The 16,156-nt window shown below is 45.0% G+C and overlaps 1 protein-coding gene across 1 annotated transcript in view; it reads left to right on the top strand.

The window, feature by feature from the left end:
• Positions 1-16,156, top strand: part of LOC138447638 (pre-B-cell leukemia transcription factor 1-like) — a 345,584-nt gene that overhangs the window by 177,978 nt on the left and 151,450 nt on the right. Inside the window, exon 6 of the mRNA XM_069603845.1 lies at positions 1,141-1,297. Within this exon, the coding sequence (XP_069459946.1) occupies positions 1,141-1,297 (157 nt within the window). The remainder of the gene's footprint in view (positions 1-1,140; positions 1,298-16,156) is intronic.

Raw genomic sequence — 16,156 nt, 5'->3', positions numbered from 1 at the left:
AGGACGGTGGAATGGGCCATAAGTATGGAGGAAAGGGGCCTATGGACTAGGAGTAAGGTAGTCACTACGGTGAGTAACTTTATCATTCTCGAGCATGGATTCACTTCCGAACTCTCCCTCCTGGCCCTCTGCGGATCTTCTCTTGGTCCTACTGCCACTTTGGGCTACCAAATCTGAAGATGGCTACCAAATCTGAAGATGGCTGCCAGAAGGCAGTCATTGGCTGGGGGCAGTATGACCCAGTGATCAGTGATTCGCTTATAGGAGAAAGTTTAGAAACGAAACTGGAAACTGTTTTTTTTCTTTTACCAAGAATTCCCAGCCTGACTACAGGGAATATTCAGGAGCATGTGAAACAATGCCAGACCCATGCTGAACAGTTACAGGCAAGTAACTTGTTCCTTATCATAGCTCAGTCTCCTCCGCACTTTCCCTTTCATTGTGGCTTACATATATTTTGCTACCAGTGTACTTGGCCTAAACAGTTGAAATCTGTGTTTGCAGGTTGCTTATAGTGAACAGGTGAGAACTGCTGTCTTCGGGAGGGTGCGGGCAGAAGGTGGGGGTCACTTCGGCTTTGGCATTCTCACATTTGACCTTAAAAGCCACACATTTTTACCAGGCTGCTGTGAATGAGCGAGGGGTAAGAATGAGTCCTTTAATGACAACTACCTTCCAAGTAATACTGTGGCACTGCATGTTCATGAGATAAGCAACCTAATCTTTTTTTCTAAAATGTCCAAATCTTTTGACTTTTGGTTGACAGGAAGTATCTTTGATGCGGTTCTAGAGGGATATGAGAGTATCTTGTATTCTTGTAGGAATTAATGGTTTGAGTTTAAGAATGATTAAGTAAATCATCCAGGAATGGGGAGGCTGAATTGGGGTTCAGTATTTTATTAGCATCCCTCTACTCCAATGTGGGCATGTTTACCTACATAATGTTAGTTGGTAAGCACATTTTTGGGGAAAGTCTAAGTGGACCTACATAAAGTGATAAATTCAACCTTGGAGGCTAGGATTAAATAATAAACTAAACTTAGGAAATATTTTTCTGCAGACCCTCATTGTATGTTTTAACACATTTTTCATAATTTTTAGTTTGTTTAATATTAAACAGTTAGGGCATTACTTTTGCAGGTGTCTAACTGGTTTGGCAACAAGAGAATCCGGTATAAGAAAAATATGGGCAAATTCCAAGAAGAAGCTAACATCTATGCAGCAAAAACTGCAGTAGACGCAACAAATGCAGTAACCCAGGGAAAGCTAGGAAGCTCCCCATCTACACCAAATTCCAGTAAGAAGGGTTTAAGATGATTTAGTCGTATGCTTAGGTAGAATTAAATGCTTCGCTGATGCGTTTGATATAGTAATTTTACATGTTTATTTTGTTAAACTGTTCATTTTAACTGTTTTGGCGGGTTATCAGAAGTGAATACACTGATGGTCATATTCAACATTTTAATTTTTAATGTAGACATACATACCAATGATATATAATATCAACCATAGTTTATTACATAATACAAAATGTAAGTAAGACATGTCTTGTCCTTGCAAGAGTTTGCCATCAACCCTTATACCACCTAGAAAATCAGTTTTGCTTCTCTAAATGTTTTACGGTTTACATTTTTATTGCGCTTACCTAAATTATTAACTTGCTGTTGATTAGAACCTGAGGAGCAAAATGAAAGGATAAGCCGCTTGTGTTTTATTTAGTTTAGCAAATATAGAAAATATGGCTTTGCCCATTTGGATTCTTTATGGCCTGAATTTGATCGCTGTAGTGTATACTCTATTTGAATGACTTGTATGCCCTGCTTCTCATGTAGTGACCATTTACTGGTACTAAATCATTTTCCATGAAATCGGTAAAAGCTGTAATAACATGAATATTCCTTGATTATGATTACCATTTCATTGTTTCTTCCGCAAATTAAGTTTGCACTGCTCTAGTGAAGCAACTCAAGTCTAGTGACAATAAATGTACTATATTAATCTTCACCTAAATCATTTCTGTGAATGGATGATTCAGCACTGTTTTGGTTTTTTGGTGTGAATTTGCTGGTTCGGTTTGCAAATTGGGTATATTGTTACTGCTATTTTATGTTTTCTTTAGCTTGTAGTTTCTGGCAATTTGCTTGACCATCTCAAAAGTGGTCCACTGATTTTATAACCACTGAAAAAAGTTAACAGCAGAAATGCAAGGAGAATTTGTCATCTGATTAACTGTGCTGTTAGATGTCAGTTTATAGCATGCAGAGGGTGCTTAAAAAAGAAAACCTGTCTGGTTTAAATAACATGCTGCTGACTCGAATACAAAATGAATACAAAACGTTTGCCCCAGATTTTCTTTAATGGTACTATGAAAGCTATAGATGTATTACAATATTTACATCAGTCTACTCAGAAGAACATTCTGTAAGTAACTGCAACTCAGTCTTCACCATCATTGGAGCATACCACTTTCAATTTACAATGAATTTTCAAACGGCACATTTGAACTATTAGGAACGAACTGTGAAAATATTTTGTTGTATTCCATCCACAAAGATCAATATGTGAAGAAAAGACCCTCCAATTATGATAGCTAAGAAATGGGGGTGGCGAGGGGGAGGGTAGTGTCGAGCGAGATTAAGTGAGGTGGTGGGAAAGATTGTGTGGGGGAGAGATTTTCCAGATCCAAAACTGGAACTCACATTTCCCCTCTTCCTCCTCTCATCCCAGCCTGTCTGCCATTCAGGCATGGTGTGCAGTGAATCAGTCTCAATGCCAGTAAAATGGAGATCCTCCTCATCAGGGACACCTGTGTCCCCTACCCTCTGGCCAACCTCTTTGGGGCCTTCTACCCCCACCAACTTGGGGTCATCTTCAACTCCGCTCTCTCTCCTTCACCCCTCATCACATCATGGACCTTAGCAAGAAGTCCCACTTCCAGCTCCACCTCTGCAGAGGCATTATTCCTTTTCTCACCTTCCCCCAGAAGCTAAAGGTCTCCAGAGCTCTGGTCCTCTCCCGGCTGGACTACTGCAACAGCCTCTTTCTCAATCTCCCTCTGCCCCCTCCAGCTAATCCAGAATAAGTCTTCAAGTGTTACCCTTGGCCTCAAGTCCAGGGACCATATCTCTCAGCACTAAAATCTCTCCACTGGCTCCCACTATCAAATTCAAGACCCTCTTCATCCTCAAGGCCTTCTGGGGCCTGGGACCATGCTATCTCCAACTTTCCCTCCCAGGTCTCTCCTCGACTGGTGGCTCCCTGCCCCTCTCAGACTTGAGCCAGACCTCCTTAAGTTCTGGAAACTGCTTAAAATTCTGCTCTTCTGAGAACTGAGACCGGTGGACTGATCCTCATGAATCTCCCCCGAAAACCCAGGCCCTTAGAGTCAATACCAGCACCTCGCACCCCACTGCACTGTAGGGATGTAACGGTATTAGGGTATACCGTTAAAGATACTGTGAACCAATGAATTGAACAATAACCGTCACATTGTTTATACCGGTATACCGTTCATACCGTTAAGTGTGCTTTTCAATCTGATTTGGAAAGGCTGCAGTAAGCAAGTGCTGCGCAATCTTGGCCTTGCACTGTTGGATGTGCCATCTGCCAAGTAGTTTCAGTTTGAGCAATTTTTAATGCCATTCCATAAACCGCACTTCCTGACACAAAATCAATATGTTATCAATAGGAAGAATAAATACAGTGCCAAGGAGGAAAAGGGTTTGCTTTTTTTTATTTACATTCTTTTTAAAGCGCTCACACAGTCCGCAGTCATCGCGGCGCTGTTAAAGAAATTGTTTTTGTTTATTTAGTTGTATAATTGTTTTTCTTAGTTGCCTATTTATAACACAGTTAAACGCCCTGAGGTTTCTAAGCACGGACCCGGGGATCGAACCTGTGTTGCTGCTAGTGTCGTTTTGCTTCCAAGGCGCACACGTTGCCGCTGAGCTATCCTCCCGGGACTTTGGGTTGGCGGCTTTGGGGTTTATATATTTATAATGGATAATGTTTTCTAAACATATGACAATGGGGGATTTCCCTGGTTCTATCATTGAATTTACATATAATAAGTCGCACTGCGAAATTTACTCATCTCTGTGGGTATTCCCTGCTGCCATACCAAAGGGTAACATGTCCGTGATTACTGAACACCTTTTGGTCCGGAAGTAAACTAAAGGCTGTAACATAAAGAGAGTGCGTGTGCATGCGCACAAGCATATACTACCATCAGACTCCATTGATCTGTGGCATGTAGGTTATCAAGATGGCAACATATTCATCTTCACCAGTAGCCAGTGGGGGAGCTAAAATCCTAAATGACCACTTAAGAAAAGCTATTCAGTTTGCTTTGCCAGTCGCAGCAGGCCCCCCCCCTCCTCTTCTCCACACGTGTTTGCGTTTGGTGGAAGCAAGGGGTGGCATTTCAGTGGAAAGTATGTTGAAAAGCCCAATTCTGCCCTGAGTGCCTGGTTTTGTTTGTGATGAATAATCTGACAATTTGACCTTTTAGAAAATATTTAAGATCACTCCACCTGCTATACCGCGATAACCATGATATACCGTCATTTAGCAAGTAGGTTATTGTACCCTCATAAAACTAATACCGTGACACCCCTACTGCACTGTGGGCCTCTGCTTGGTGGCTCCACAAACCACTGTTGAGTTGCCTGTACTAGCACTTAGCCCGAGGTTGTCCTCCGTGGCTCCCCCTTAGCACTTCCCTCCCAGCCCTTCCCCTGAACATTTCCCCAATGCACTTGCACAGGCGAATGCCACAAGGCGTAGTAGGACCACAACTGTTTATTACAGTTTTTGCCACTTTTATGATTTCCCATGTGCCCTTTCCATTTAGCCTTGTGACATTTTGGCCGGCAGGAACTAAAGCTTGATCACAAGAACAAAATTGGAAAGGAAAAACTGTCAATACAGTGATAAATTGGACCCCAGAAAACGAATGTAGAAATACTTTTTGTGAATCGCATGTGATGCTTCCGCAGTGAACAAATTATAGAACTGAGTTATTAGATCTCGTGGACTGGACTGGCAGCTACATATGAAACTTGATATAATGCAAGGTCTGGGACAACGTACCCTAAGAGTACGTTGTTTCATTAAAACCAAACATATGAACTACATATTTGTTCTTATCACTTTGTGACTTCATGAAATGTGCTTGTTTACATTTCACTCTCTCCAAACTGAAAACTGCTGGTCTCCCGTTATTTTATTCTATTGGTCTCCTTTTCGGCTAGGAATCGCTAGCTGCGCAGATTGTGTGGCAGGTGACAAAATGTGCCTGAACGTGCGCTTGTTTATATTGGCTTTCTGGTCTGTAGATTTTAAATTGCTATGCCTTTGTGTTTTGTTTCACCACTGCCCTTCTCAACCTTTGTTTATATAATGGATTTTCTGATGTTTGTCAAAATGGTTAGAATAACATGCAATGCATAGCCCGACATCCAGTGGTAACCGCGGAGTTTTGCATCTTGTCTCTCGAGAATCAAAAGGGAACGTTGACATGGGCGTGCCTGTAACACTAACCCTATGTGACATGTAGTGTACCCAAGAACCCTCACGCGTCGAGGTCCCTCAGATTCTTTTTTTTTCAGCCAGGATAACTGGTCGCCCTTATGCGGAGTTCGTAAAGAACATTCCTATTGTCCAACGACCTTTGGTCGAATTATTCTATAAAAATATTCAGGATCACCCCTTCTGTCGATTGAATCGACAGCTGTTCCAGTTTCTGCCGAAGACCTGTGAGATTCGATGGAAGAGGTGATGCTGTTGGCGTTGCCGACCACTTGGCTGGGCCATCGCCCCTCCTATACAGTAGGGAGAGTGGGGTTCGGGTGGACATTTCTTTTTTAAACTGAAAATGCCTTTCTTCCCTCTTTCCCAGTTGGTCTTAGTCACTCTGTATAACCTCACCCATGGAGAGGACTCCATTTAGATTTTGCCCTATTTGTAAGGGCAAATTCCTGTGAAAGGAAAAGCAGACGGTGTAACTGGTGCTTGCTGCTCGATCATAAAAAGGAAGGGTGTGCGGCCTGTAAGCTCCTCCACCCCAAGACTTTGAAGGAGCGTAGAGTAAAACGGTGGGCAGCCTACGGTATGTCCAAGGCCGGGACTTCTCCCACTGCCGCTACCACCAAATGTGACGACGGCGAGAGTGACTATCAGGCTTCTGAACCAGAGGTTGTTGACCTTTCGACGGAACAAAGACACACGTGCATGACACTAAGCACAACAACCCCTAGCCTTATTTCGACTACGTCGAAAAAGACTGCGGCGCCAACAGGTGCGCCGGTACTTCCGGTGATACCCCGCCAAACGATGAGTTTGGCAGCCCTCCCTGTAGACACACAGTTCCGTCGACGCGCATCATGGGAAGGCGTACGGCGATGACTAGCATAAAGAGAAGACCTTACCACTGCCGAAAGTTACGGCACTGCCGTCAAAGTTGGCCGATAAAGGAAAAGCCTCGATTCTGCCGAAACAGACTCCCTTACAACCGCCAGATGTATCTACACGCCTCCCGACGGGTGAGGACGTCGAGGTCAGCCTGGCAAGGATTGTGGCTGCCGATTCCCATAACTGGCAGACTAGGGACACTCGGTCTCCGAAAGACCCAACGATCCGCCGAGATCTAAGGATAGTGTTCAGAAGTTGAGGGAAGGGTACAGGGATACCCCACCTTCGTCGGCCCCGCCAGAGGATTTCTCTGAGGGAGAGGAAGGACTTTCTTCGACGTTAAGGCACAGAGCTCTTTCAACGGAAGAGTGTGCCGAGGACCCTTTTTCGACATAAGACTCTGAGAGAGACACCTTTCCACCCCTAGACCGTTCTAGATCGTCAGTCTGGACTAGGGAAAAGTTTGAGGACTGCATGGAGAGGCTGGACAAGTTTGTTTCACAGGAAGAACAACATACACCTCGCAGGCCAAGGGATGAAAGCCCTGCTAACCCTAGATCTACATTTCCAAGGCTTTTTGACCCCTCTTTAGAAGAGGACACTTATAACTATAACCTTACTGAAGAAAATATTCTACCAGTTAAGGTACAGGAGACTCCTTTTTAGAACGAGGAGGAACATGAGCCCATTGGAGAGGAGCCCATTGAGGATGATCCTATTGAAGGCTGGGGGAGGACCCAGATGTGGGTGACCTTCAACCTTGGCAGTCCCTAGAGCCACAAAACCTAGACCCAGATATTCTGGCCTTGGACTCTCCTCAGAATACCCCGAAATCCTTCTCCTATTGATGATCCATTAACATTTAATGTAATGCTACGTAAAGCAGCTGATCACTTTAAAATTGCCACTGAAGAGACGGCACCTGAAGCAGACTTCGTTGAAGATATACTCAGAGAAGCCGCCAACCAGCCAAGCCATCCCCCTACTCAATTCAATTAAAAAAACTCCTTGCTCCATCTTCATCTACAACGGCTCTTGCAAGGAGTGTAAACCCAAGAATTGAAAAACTTTTCCGCCCCTCATCAGACCCTCTATATATTAGGTCATTCCATCCCGGATTCTTAGGTAGTCACTACCACAGGGGTCCCTTTATCAACAGGTGAGGCGCCCCATGACAAAGAAGGGAAAATACTTTATGCCCTGGGTAAGAGGGTTACCACAGCGGCAGCGTACTCCACGCGTGTCGCCAATAACACTACTCTATTGGCTCGTTACGCAGATGCGCAATGGGCTTTAATTCAAGAAGGCCTACAAGAGGCTCCAAAACCTCTACGGTCCCGTCTACTTTCCACAGTCTCTGAAGGTAGGCAAGTGAACCAAAGTATTTTAAAGAACACTGGATTCTGCTGAGGCAGCTAGCCGAACCCTCGCTCGAGGCATTCTCCTCAAGACACGTGTGGCTTCATAATTCAGGGTTTAAACCTGAAACACAAGCCTCTCTTATAAACAAACCAGTGTAGGAATCCAACTTGTTTGGGAAGGCGGTCGATGAGGCGTTAGAGACCGCGAAAAAAAACATGAAACCCTAAAGAGTTTGGACCAAATTATTCAGACCTCCCCCCCCCCCCCCCCCCCCCCCAAGGTGAGGATTTGGAAACAGGTTTTTTTTGTGGCCAACGCTCCACTGGCCAACAATACCCTTCAGGAAACAACTGGAACTCTCTACAGGGAACAAATACTTACAATACCCCGTGCCCCCAAATGGGACAGCGGCGTGGTAAGGGAAAAGGCAGGAACCTGACCCCCAGATGTTCTCCTGCCTCAGGCTCCAAATGACTTGAAGATTCATGTCCCCTCTCATGCCTCTCCGGTTGGGGGCTGGCTGACCTCATTCCTGAAAGCATGGGAGGGAATAATCGTGGACCAGTGGGTACTAAAACCTATAGCCCATGGGTATTGTGTAGAGTTCAACCAATCCCCAAAGTACAGACCTCCACATCAACGCTAGAACATCTTTGTATACTTCTTGAAGAAGTCGATATACTGGAACAAAAAGGAGCCATAGAGATCGTACCTCTATCACAGGTAAAGAAGGGTATTTATTCAGTGTACTTCCTTGTACCCAAAAAGGATCTAACCATGCGTCCTGTTGTAGATCTGCGCCCACAGAAATTTTGCATTGGTCACCCTGCAGGAAGTAATTCCTCTGCTCACACAGGGAGATTACATGGCAACTCTGGATATGAAAGATGCATACTTTCATATTTCGATATTGCCAGCGCACAGAGTATCTCCAGTTTATGATAGAAAACAAACATTATCAGTTCAAGGTACTACCCTTCGGCATAGCATCTGCGCCAAGGGTATTTACGAAGTTACTAGCAGTAGCGGCAGCACACCTGTGCAGGCAATCTATTCCAGTTTATCCTTACCTCGACGACTGGCTCATAATGGGGAACTCCTACGAAACATGTCTTTCAAATACCCAAAAGACGATCGATCTTTTATTCAGCCTGCGTTTCTCCATACAGAGAAGAAATCCAGCTTATGCCGCAGTCAAGTCAAACAATTCCTAGGGGCTCTAATTCGTACAAAGGACGGCCTTGTCTTCCCCTCCTATGAGAGGGTTCAAAACGTGCAGTTTCAAATCCCTCACTATGTAGCCAGTCGAGAAGTAACGGTATGCAAGGCTATGCGTCTGCTGGGAATGATGGCGTCCTGTATCTACTTAGTGCCTCACGCGCGCCTGCTCCCAATGCAAGAGTGGCTAGGCAACCAGTGGTGTCAGGCCAACGGACAGTGGGTTGATTTAGTAGTGGTTTCGCCGGCCCTAGTTCTCACGCTGCAGTGGTGGTCAAGGGAAAACCTCTTGAAGGGGAAATCCTTCACCACCCCCGCAGTGGAAGCCACTACGGATGCCTCCCTTACAGGGTGGGGAGCCCACCTGCTCCAGCAGACAGCAAGCGGAGTGTGGTCGCCAGCCATAGCCTCCAACCACATAAACCTGTGGAACTGCTGGCAGGTTTCAAAGCACTGAAATCGTTTGAAACACAACTTACTCGGCAGAGACTTTCCGTTACCCAGGGAATACGAATGGCGATTACAGACATCGTCGCCAATGTTTTCGCAGAGTGGGCTTTTCCAGAGATCTGTTTGCGACCCCGGAAAACGCCCAATGCCAAGATTACGGCTCTAGGTACCCCCAGCACCGATCCAAGGGGAACGGACTCTGGATAACATGTTCAGGGAAATTTGTCTACGCTTTCCACCCCCCTCAATCTCCCTTCACCCTTACTCTACTTCTCAACAAGATTGTGCACAAAATGCACCAGGAACCAGTCACAATGATATTGGTAGGCCCGCCAACCCTGGTTTGCTTATCTGATGGAGATTTCCTCATCTCCTCCAGTTAAACTGCCTTACCCGCACAACATGTCTCGAGACAAAGGGGAGACCCTTCACCCATGCCCGCAGACATTAAACTTAACGGCCTGGCTCCTGAGGTTCTAGAATTCGGACACCTGCCGTTCCCTCAAAGATGTATGGACATCCTCAGGGAGGCAAGGAAACCTAACACTAGATATTGCTATTCTAGTAAATGGAAATGATTTGTCATATGGTGTAACTCAAAGAGCATCAACCCTATCGACTGCTCTCCCACTCACATATAGATAACTCACTGACTCCGGCCTAGTCTTCAACTCAAAGGTGCACCTAGCGGCACGTTCACCATATACATCACAACAGAAAGTGTCATGGTGGAAGATACCAGTGATTTAAGGCTTTCATGGAAGGGGTAAAAAATTCACCCTCCCATTTCAAACCCGGCTCACGGATGGGACATAAATGTGGTATTAACTAAGCTTATGGGCGCTCCATTCGAGCCCATGCACAAAGCAAGTCTTAAGAACCTCGCCCTCGAGACTGCTTTTTTTTAACAGCAATCACCTCCATTAGGAGGGTAAGTGAACTGCAGGCACTCTCTATTGTAGATCCCTTTGTAACAGTTCACAAAGACGAGGTGGTTTTTTGCGCACTCACCCTAGATTTGTGCCTACATTTTAATTTCCAAGTTCCATGTGAACCAGTCAATAGAGCTACCAATGTTCTTTCAAAATCCCTCAAGCCTGGGAGAAAAAAACCCTACACACACTGGATGTACGCAGAGCGGTCATGTTGTATATGGAAAGAACTCGTCCACCAAGGAAGGCTAATCAGTTTTTCATGTCAGTGGCCACAGGAAAAGGAGATGCAGTCTCCAAATCCACTGTTTCTATATGGATTGTCAATTGCATTACACTCTGCTGCCATCTTGCAAAGAGGACTGCCCTTCAAGCCTAGAGCACATTCCACTCGAGCGTCCATAGCATTCATTGCAAATGTTCCCCTTGAATCTGTTTGCAAAGCAGCAACCTGAAGTTCTGTACACACCTTTACAAAACACTATTGCCTAGACACTCATTCTAGGTCTGATTCTCAGGTGGGACAGGCAGTACTAAGACATCTTTTCACTACTGTTCCTTCTCACAACCCACCTCCAACTCCGGGTACTGCTTGCTAGTCTATGCACAGCATGTGATTCTAAGCAGATTGACAAACATCAGAAGACATGCATTACTTACCGTAAAAGCATTTCCGATGGTTGTATCTGCTTAGATTCACATGCGCTCGGATGTAAGGAACATAGACGTCTTACTACTTACTCTCTCTCTTCTGTACTCACTCGCAATAGTCATAAGGCTCCCTCTTGGCAGAAAAAATACAATCGAAGGACCTTGGCGCGTGAGGGATCTTGAGTACACTACATGTCACGTAGGGTTATTGTTGCAGGCACGCCCATGTCGACATCCCCTTTCGATTCTCGAAAGACAAGATACAATACTACGCGGTTACCACTGGATGTCATACAATGCACAGCATGTGAATCTAAGCAGATACAACTATCAAAAATGCTTTTACGGTAAGTAATGCATGTCATATCACAGTAGGGATACAAGGGGGGGGTGAGGGGGAAGGATCCACAGCAACCCGTATACTTGGTGAAGGGAATATCGTACTGGCAGAGCACATTTAATTATCAGTGGTGTTACACTTGCAATCAATGTTTGACTTGGTTGGGCTATTGACCAAATGCACACACATTTCATTTTCTCCCATGCACAGCTACTGTATATGGGAGATTTGACCAATGCTTAAGGTCCTGGAACACGGTCTTCTAACTTGCCACTGAATGGAACAATGAAGGTCTGGGCCTAGCTCGGATTGGCGACTGAATCTTCCACCTTTTGGAGGTGCAGCTGGTAGAAACCGTTGGACTCCTGCTGTTACCATATCTGTGACTACAGAAGAAACAATATTGTGTTTGCTAGGCTTACAGCCTGTTGGAATGTTTTGCTGCCAGGTTGTGCCAGGGCACTTTTTTCATTAAACTGGTTAGGCAGTATGGTGCAACTAGGAGACCTCTATGTAACAGAGAAATTCTCTTTCAGAGGGAATTCTGGAAGGAAAATATGACTCCCGAGGACCCACCTCTGCATTTTATTTCCTACTCCTCACTATATGGTTTATTATTTCTAGAGCGCTCCTCACCCTGAGGTATCTGGGCGCATTACAAGATATGCATTTTCTTAGTTACAATTCAAAGGGTAGCAAGTTTACTACAATAAGGTTACAGAATGAATACAAAGGGTAACTAGTTGCAATACAGAATGAATGGAATAAACATATGTACAGCAATGGCACAGGTGTTGTGTACAGGGTTAATATGCATATGTACAGATGACTTTGTTAGTGTGGTCTTGGTAAAGGGCAACTAATAAGGTGGGATGTCTTTGGTGAGCCAGATTTTGGTGTTTTTTCTGAAGTTGTAGAAGGATTGGTCAGCACTTAAGGCGGTGGGAAGCGAATTCCAGAGCTGGGCCGCCAAGATGGGAAAGCTGCTGCCACCTGCTTTTTTCAATTTGAACCTGTGAACTCTTAGGCAGCCGGAGTTGGTGGACCTTGTGTGTCGTCGATAACTGTACTTTTAAGAATCTTTCAGTCAGGTATTTGGGGGGGGGGGTCGCTAAATTGTTGAGGCATTTGTAAGTCAGGGAAGCGGTTTTGAATTTTATTCTGTCCTTAATGGATAACCAGTTATTGTCATGTCTGGACACTTGGATGTGTTGTCTTCTGGAGATTCCTAGGGCAGTTCTGAGTGCGTTGTTCTGGAAAATCTGGAGTTTATTAACAGTATATTTGTTAGCTCCAAGGTACAGTGTGTAGTCAATTTTAAGCAAGATAAGAGCTCTCGCCAGTGTAATGCAACTGCCTTGGATAGAAAGGGTTTGCAGGCATGGATCAGTTTACAGGTGTACGCTGTTGCTGGCGGCGTAGTACTAACTTGTTTGCAGAAGTTCAGGGAGGAGCCTAAATACAATCCCAAGATTTTTACCTCTGGCCACCTTAATGTCCTTGCCATCAATAATGAGATATTGAGTGCCCAGTTTTTTTCTGGTTGGAGGGGGGTGGCTAAGAGTAGCCACTCAGTCTCATCATTCAAGCATACAGTGGCTATCCATGCCTGAATGATAGATTTTGTTGACCAATGATGGATCCTTCTCATAGTCTCCTGTGAGTGGTATAAGGATCTGGGTGTCATCTGCATAGTTCGTGTAGGTGACACCCAGATGGTCAGTCGTCAAAGGTTTTGTGAACACATTATACATAGTAGGTGAAACACATTATCCTTGCGGGACTCCACAGGATATGGGGATAGGATCAGCGGATGCTGAGGAAGAGAACTCTCATTGCTCTTTTTAAGAAAGATTGGATCCATTCTGTTGCTTCCGTTGAGAAGTGGGCAGCTGATGATAGATGTTTGCAGAGCACCTTATGGTCAACCAGGTCAAAAGTGGCTGATTGTCAATCTGTATCTTCAGGTCAATCAGAGCTGTTTTTGTACCGTGTTGGGGATCTAAAGCCAGATTGTCAGCGCCCTAATAAGTTATTGGTCTCTAGGTATGATTGAATTTGGAGATAGACTGCTTTATCAATTATCTTTAAATGAAGGGGACAGCGGTGATAGGTCTGAAGTTAGTAGGGTTACTCTGGTCTAATGAGGGTTTCTTTAGGAGCGGGAGTAACCAAGAGTTTTTCAGGTTAGTGGAGACGGCGCAAGTGCAGAAGGATGCGTTTATAAGCGTGGTGATAAAAGGGGCAAGTTCACTAGCAGCTTCTTTACTAATTGAAGCTGGACAAGAATCTCCTTGGCAATTCGAGGGTTTAAGTGAGACTGTTTTCCACTTCAGGGGTGGTTACTTAAGTGAATTAGAATCGTAGAGGTTGTTTTGGGGTAAGAGGAGGGGGGGGTTAGGATCCGTCTTTGGGAGTTTTGCTTGAGTTGGGAGGATGCCTTTTTTGGCAATTGTTTTGTAGAAGGGCGATTTATTTATTTTTTTTTATTTTTTTTGTCCTTGATGCAGTTATCTGTTGGGGGGGGGGGGTGGATGGGAGATGCCAGCTCTCTTAATATGGAAAAGAGTTTTCTGGTACTCGAGCTGGCTTTGTCAATCCTAGTGTTGTATGTGTTACGTTTGGCTGAGAGAATTTCTTTTTTGTAGTTCGACGTGATTTTGAGGAGGCTGTCTTTGTTGGCTGAAGTGGGGTTGTTTTTTGAGGTAGATTCCCATATCCGCTTTTCATTTCGAAGGGCTTTGAGTTTGGGTGTGAACCAAGTGTTTAAGGAGTGAAATTATGTGTAAGGCTGATGTAATAGTATAGAGTTCCACTAGTTCTGCCAGATCGGAAGAGACCAGTGGAGGATTGAGTAGGGGTTGGAGAAAGGGCTTGAGGTTGTCCACTGTCATTCCTTTCGTTTCTGGTCGGAATGGGTGAGGCAATGAGGTTCTGTTTATCTGGATAAATGCAGTCCTGGATGTTAGATAGTAGGGAGTGGTTGGTCCAGGGGTATGGTACAATGGATGTTATGGTGGTTTGACAATTCAAGTCAGCAACCCAATTGAGGGTTCTTCCTTTTTCATGCATGGATTGCAGAGCTCTTTGAGTGAGGCCAAGCCCAGCCAGAGAGTTTGCTACGGTCATGGCGGGTTGGTCATTGATACAGAGGTTGAAGTTGCCTAGTATTAGGATTTGTGAGGATGGTTTAGTGTTCGAGGAAAGAAATATCTTCTTCGAAGGTGCCAGTTGGTCCAGTTGGTCTGTAACTTGGGTGCATCGTTATGGTGCGCGACTTGGAGAGTGGACGTTTAACTGTCATTAGTTCACATGATTTGGTAGGAGAGTGGGAGACTATTCTGAGATCCAGGGTAGATTTGGCAATAAAGGCTATTCTACCATCGCTGGAGGATTCTCTATCAGATCTAAGGACTTTATAGTTGTCTGGGGTGGCAATAAGGAGTGAGGGGCCTGCAGCTGCATGTAGCCAAGTCTCCATTATAGCTAGGAAGTATAATTTTATTCTCAAACATTAGATCGACAATTTCTACTGCATGAACAACCAGGGATCGAACATTGATCAGTGCACCCTTGATGGAGTTGGGACTGTTGCTTTTGGACGTCGATGCCCGGTGTGGCATTATTGGGTTTGGCTTCTGTGCGGACTTTGTGGGTTTTAGTTAAGGTTTTATTTTTCCCTTGCGCTAGGCTTTTAATAGAGGGCAGGGCAAGTATGACTTGCCTAGTCTAGTGCCAAGTCTATGGTTCCTGACTGCTGTAGGACATGGACAGTTAGGAGTTGGTCTGACGGTGATTGTGGGGCGATTGGGTATGGTTTGGTATACTAGGCGTGACACGTAATTGGTTAGCAAGAGGGTTGTTAAAATTATTAGGGGTGATGGGAGCTCTTGGAAGTGGGGTGCCTCTAAGGGACAGTGGTTTCACCGGTGGTAGGTTTGATTCTGTCCGGGAGGATTAAAGGTGGTAAAAACATGATGGGCTTAGTCCGTTGCAATGTTTACAGAAATGGGCATACTGTCAAGTCTTCTGGGGGGGTTAAGTGTTTTAGAGATCGAGAGTAGGGACTTGGGTTGGTTAACTGAGTCACCTGGCAGGAGAATGGCAGATGGGCTAAGTTTGAGTATAATACTCAAGGTAGTGGAGATGACGCACATTATCAAAGACATCAATGTAAGCTACAGTGGGTGGAGCATTACAGGATCAATCACTTGGTGGCACAGTAGTGCAATAGGCTAAATGGCAGGCACAGGGCATAAAAAGTGTGATTGTTAGAAAGGCGCTATTAGCGGTCAGACATCGGGCAGCCAATGGGCCTACACGGTACGGTACCATTGGCAAAGTGACGCTATTAGAGGTCAGACGGCAGGCAAGCATAAAACATGCAAGATATAATTGACAAGGTGGAACTATTAGGGGGTCAGACATCTGGCAAAGTAACATACAAAATACATTTGGCGATGTTGAAGGTCCAACAGCCAGGTAGGCACAGGGCAGTATACTATATCAAAAGTCATATGAACGAGGCCGGGTGTCAAAGTTATTAGTTTCGGCAAGAGCAGGACGGTGGTTGTTGTATGTGAGGCTCGAAAGGATTTCTTGAGCATTATGAGGAAAGCATCAGATAATGAGCATGTGTGACATGACATGGCAGCACTAATGGGTAAAGAGAGGCCTCGCAGTGGCAGAATGTGCTGCGGAAAGTGTTAGTGGCCCGCTGGGAGGTGCTGCGCATGGGGAGTGTGTGAGCCTTGTGTATGAAACCATACAAAGGGCGTGGAGCATTTGGAGC

This window comes from Ambystoma mexicanum, chromosome 3q (assembly GCF_040938575.1).
Source record: "Ambystoma mexicanum isolate Mex_15411 chromosome 3q, UKY_AmexF1_1, whole genome shotgun sequence".
Taxonomy (NCBI): Eukaryota; Metazoa; Chordata; class Amphibia; order Caudata; family Ambystomatidae; genus Ambystoma; species Ambystoma mexicanum.
This window is presented reverse-complemented; position numbering and strand designations above follow the sequence as displayed.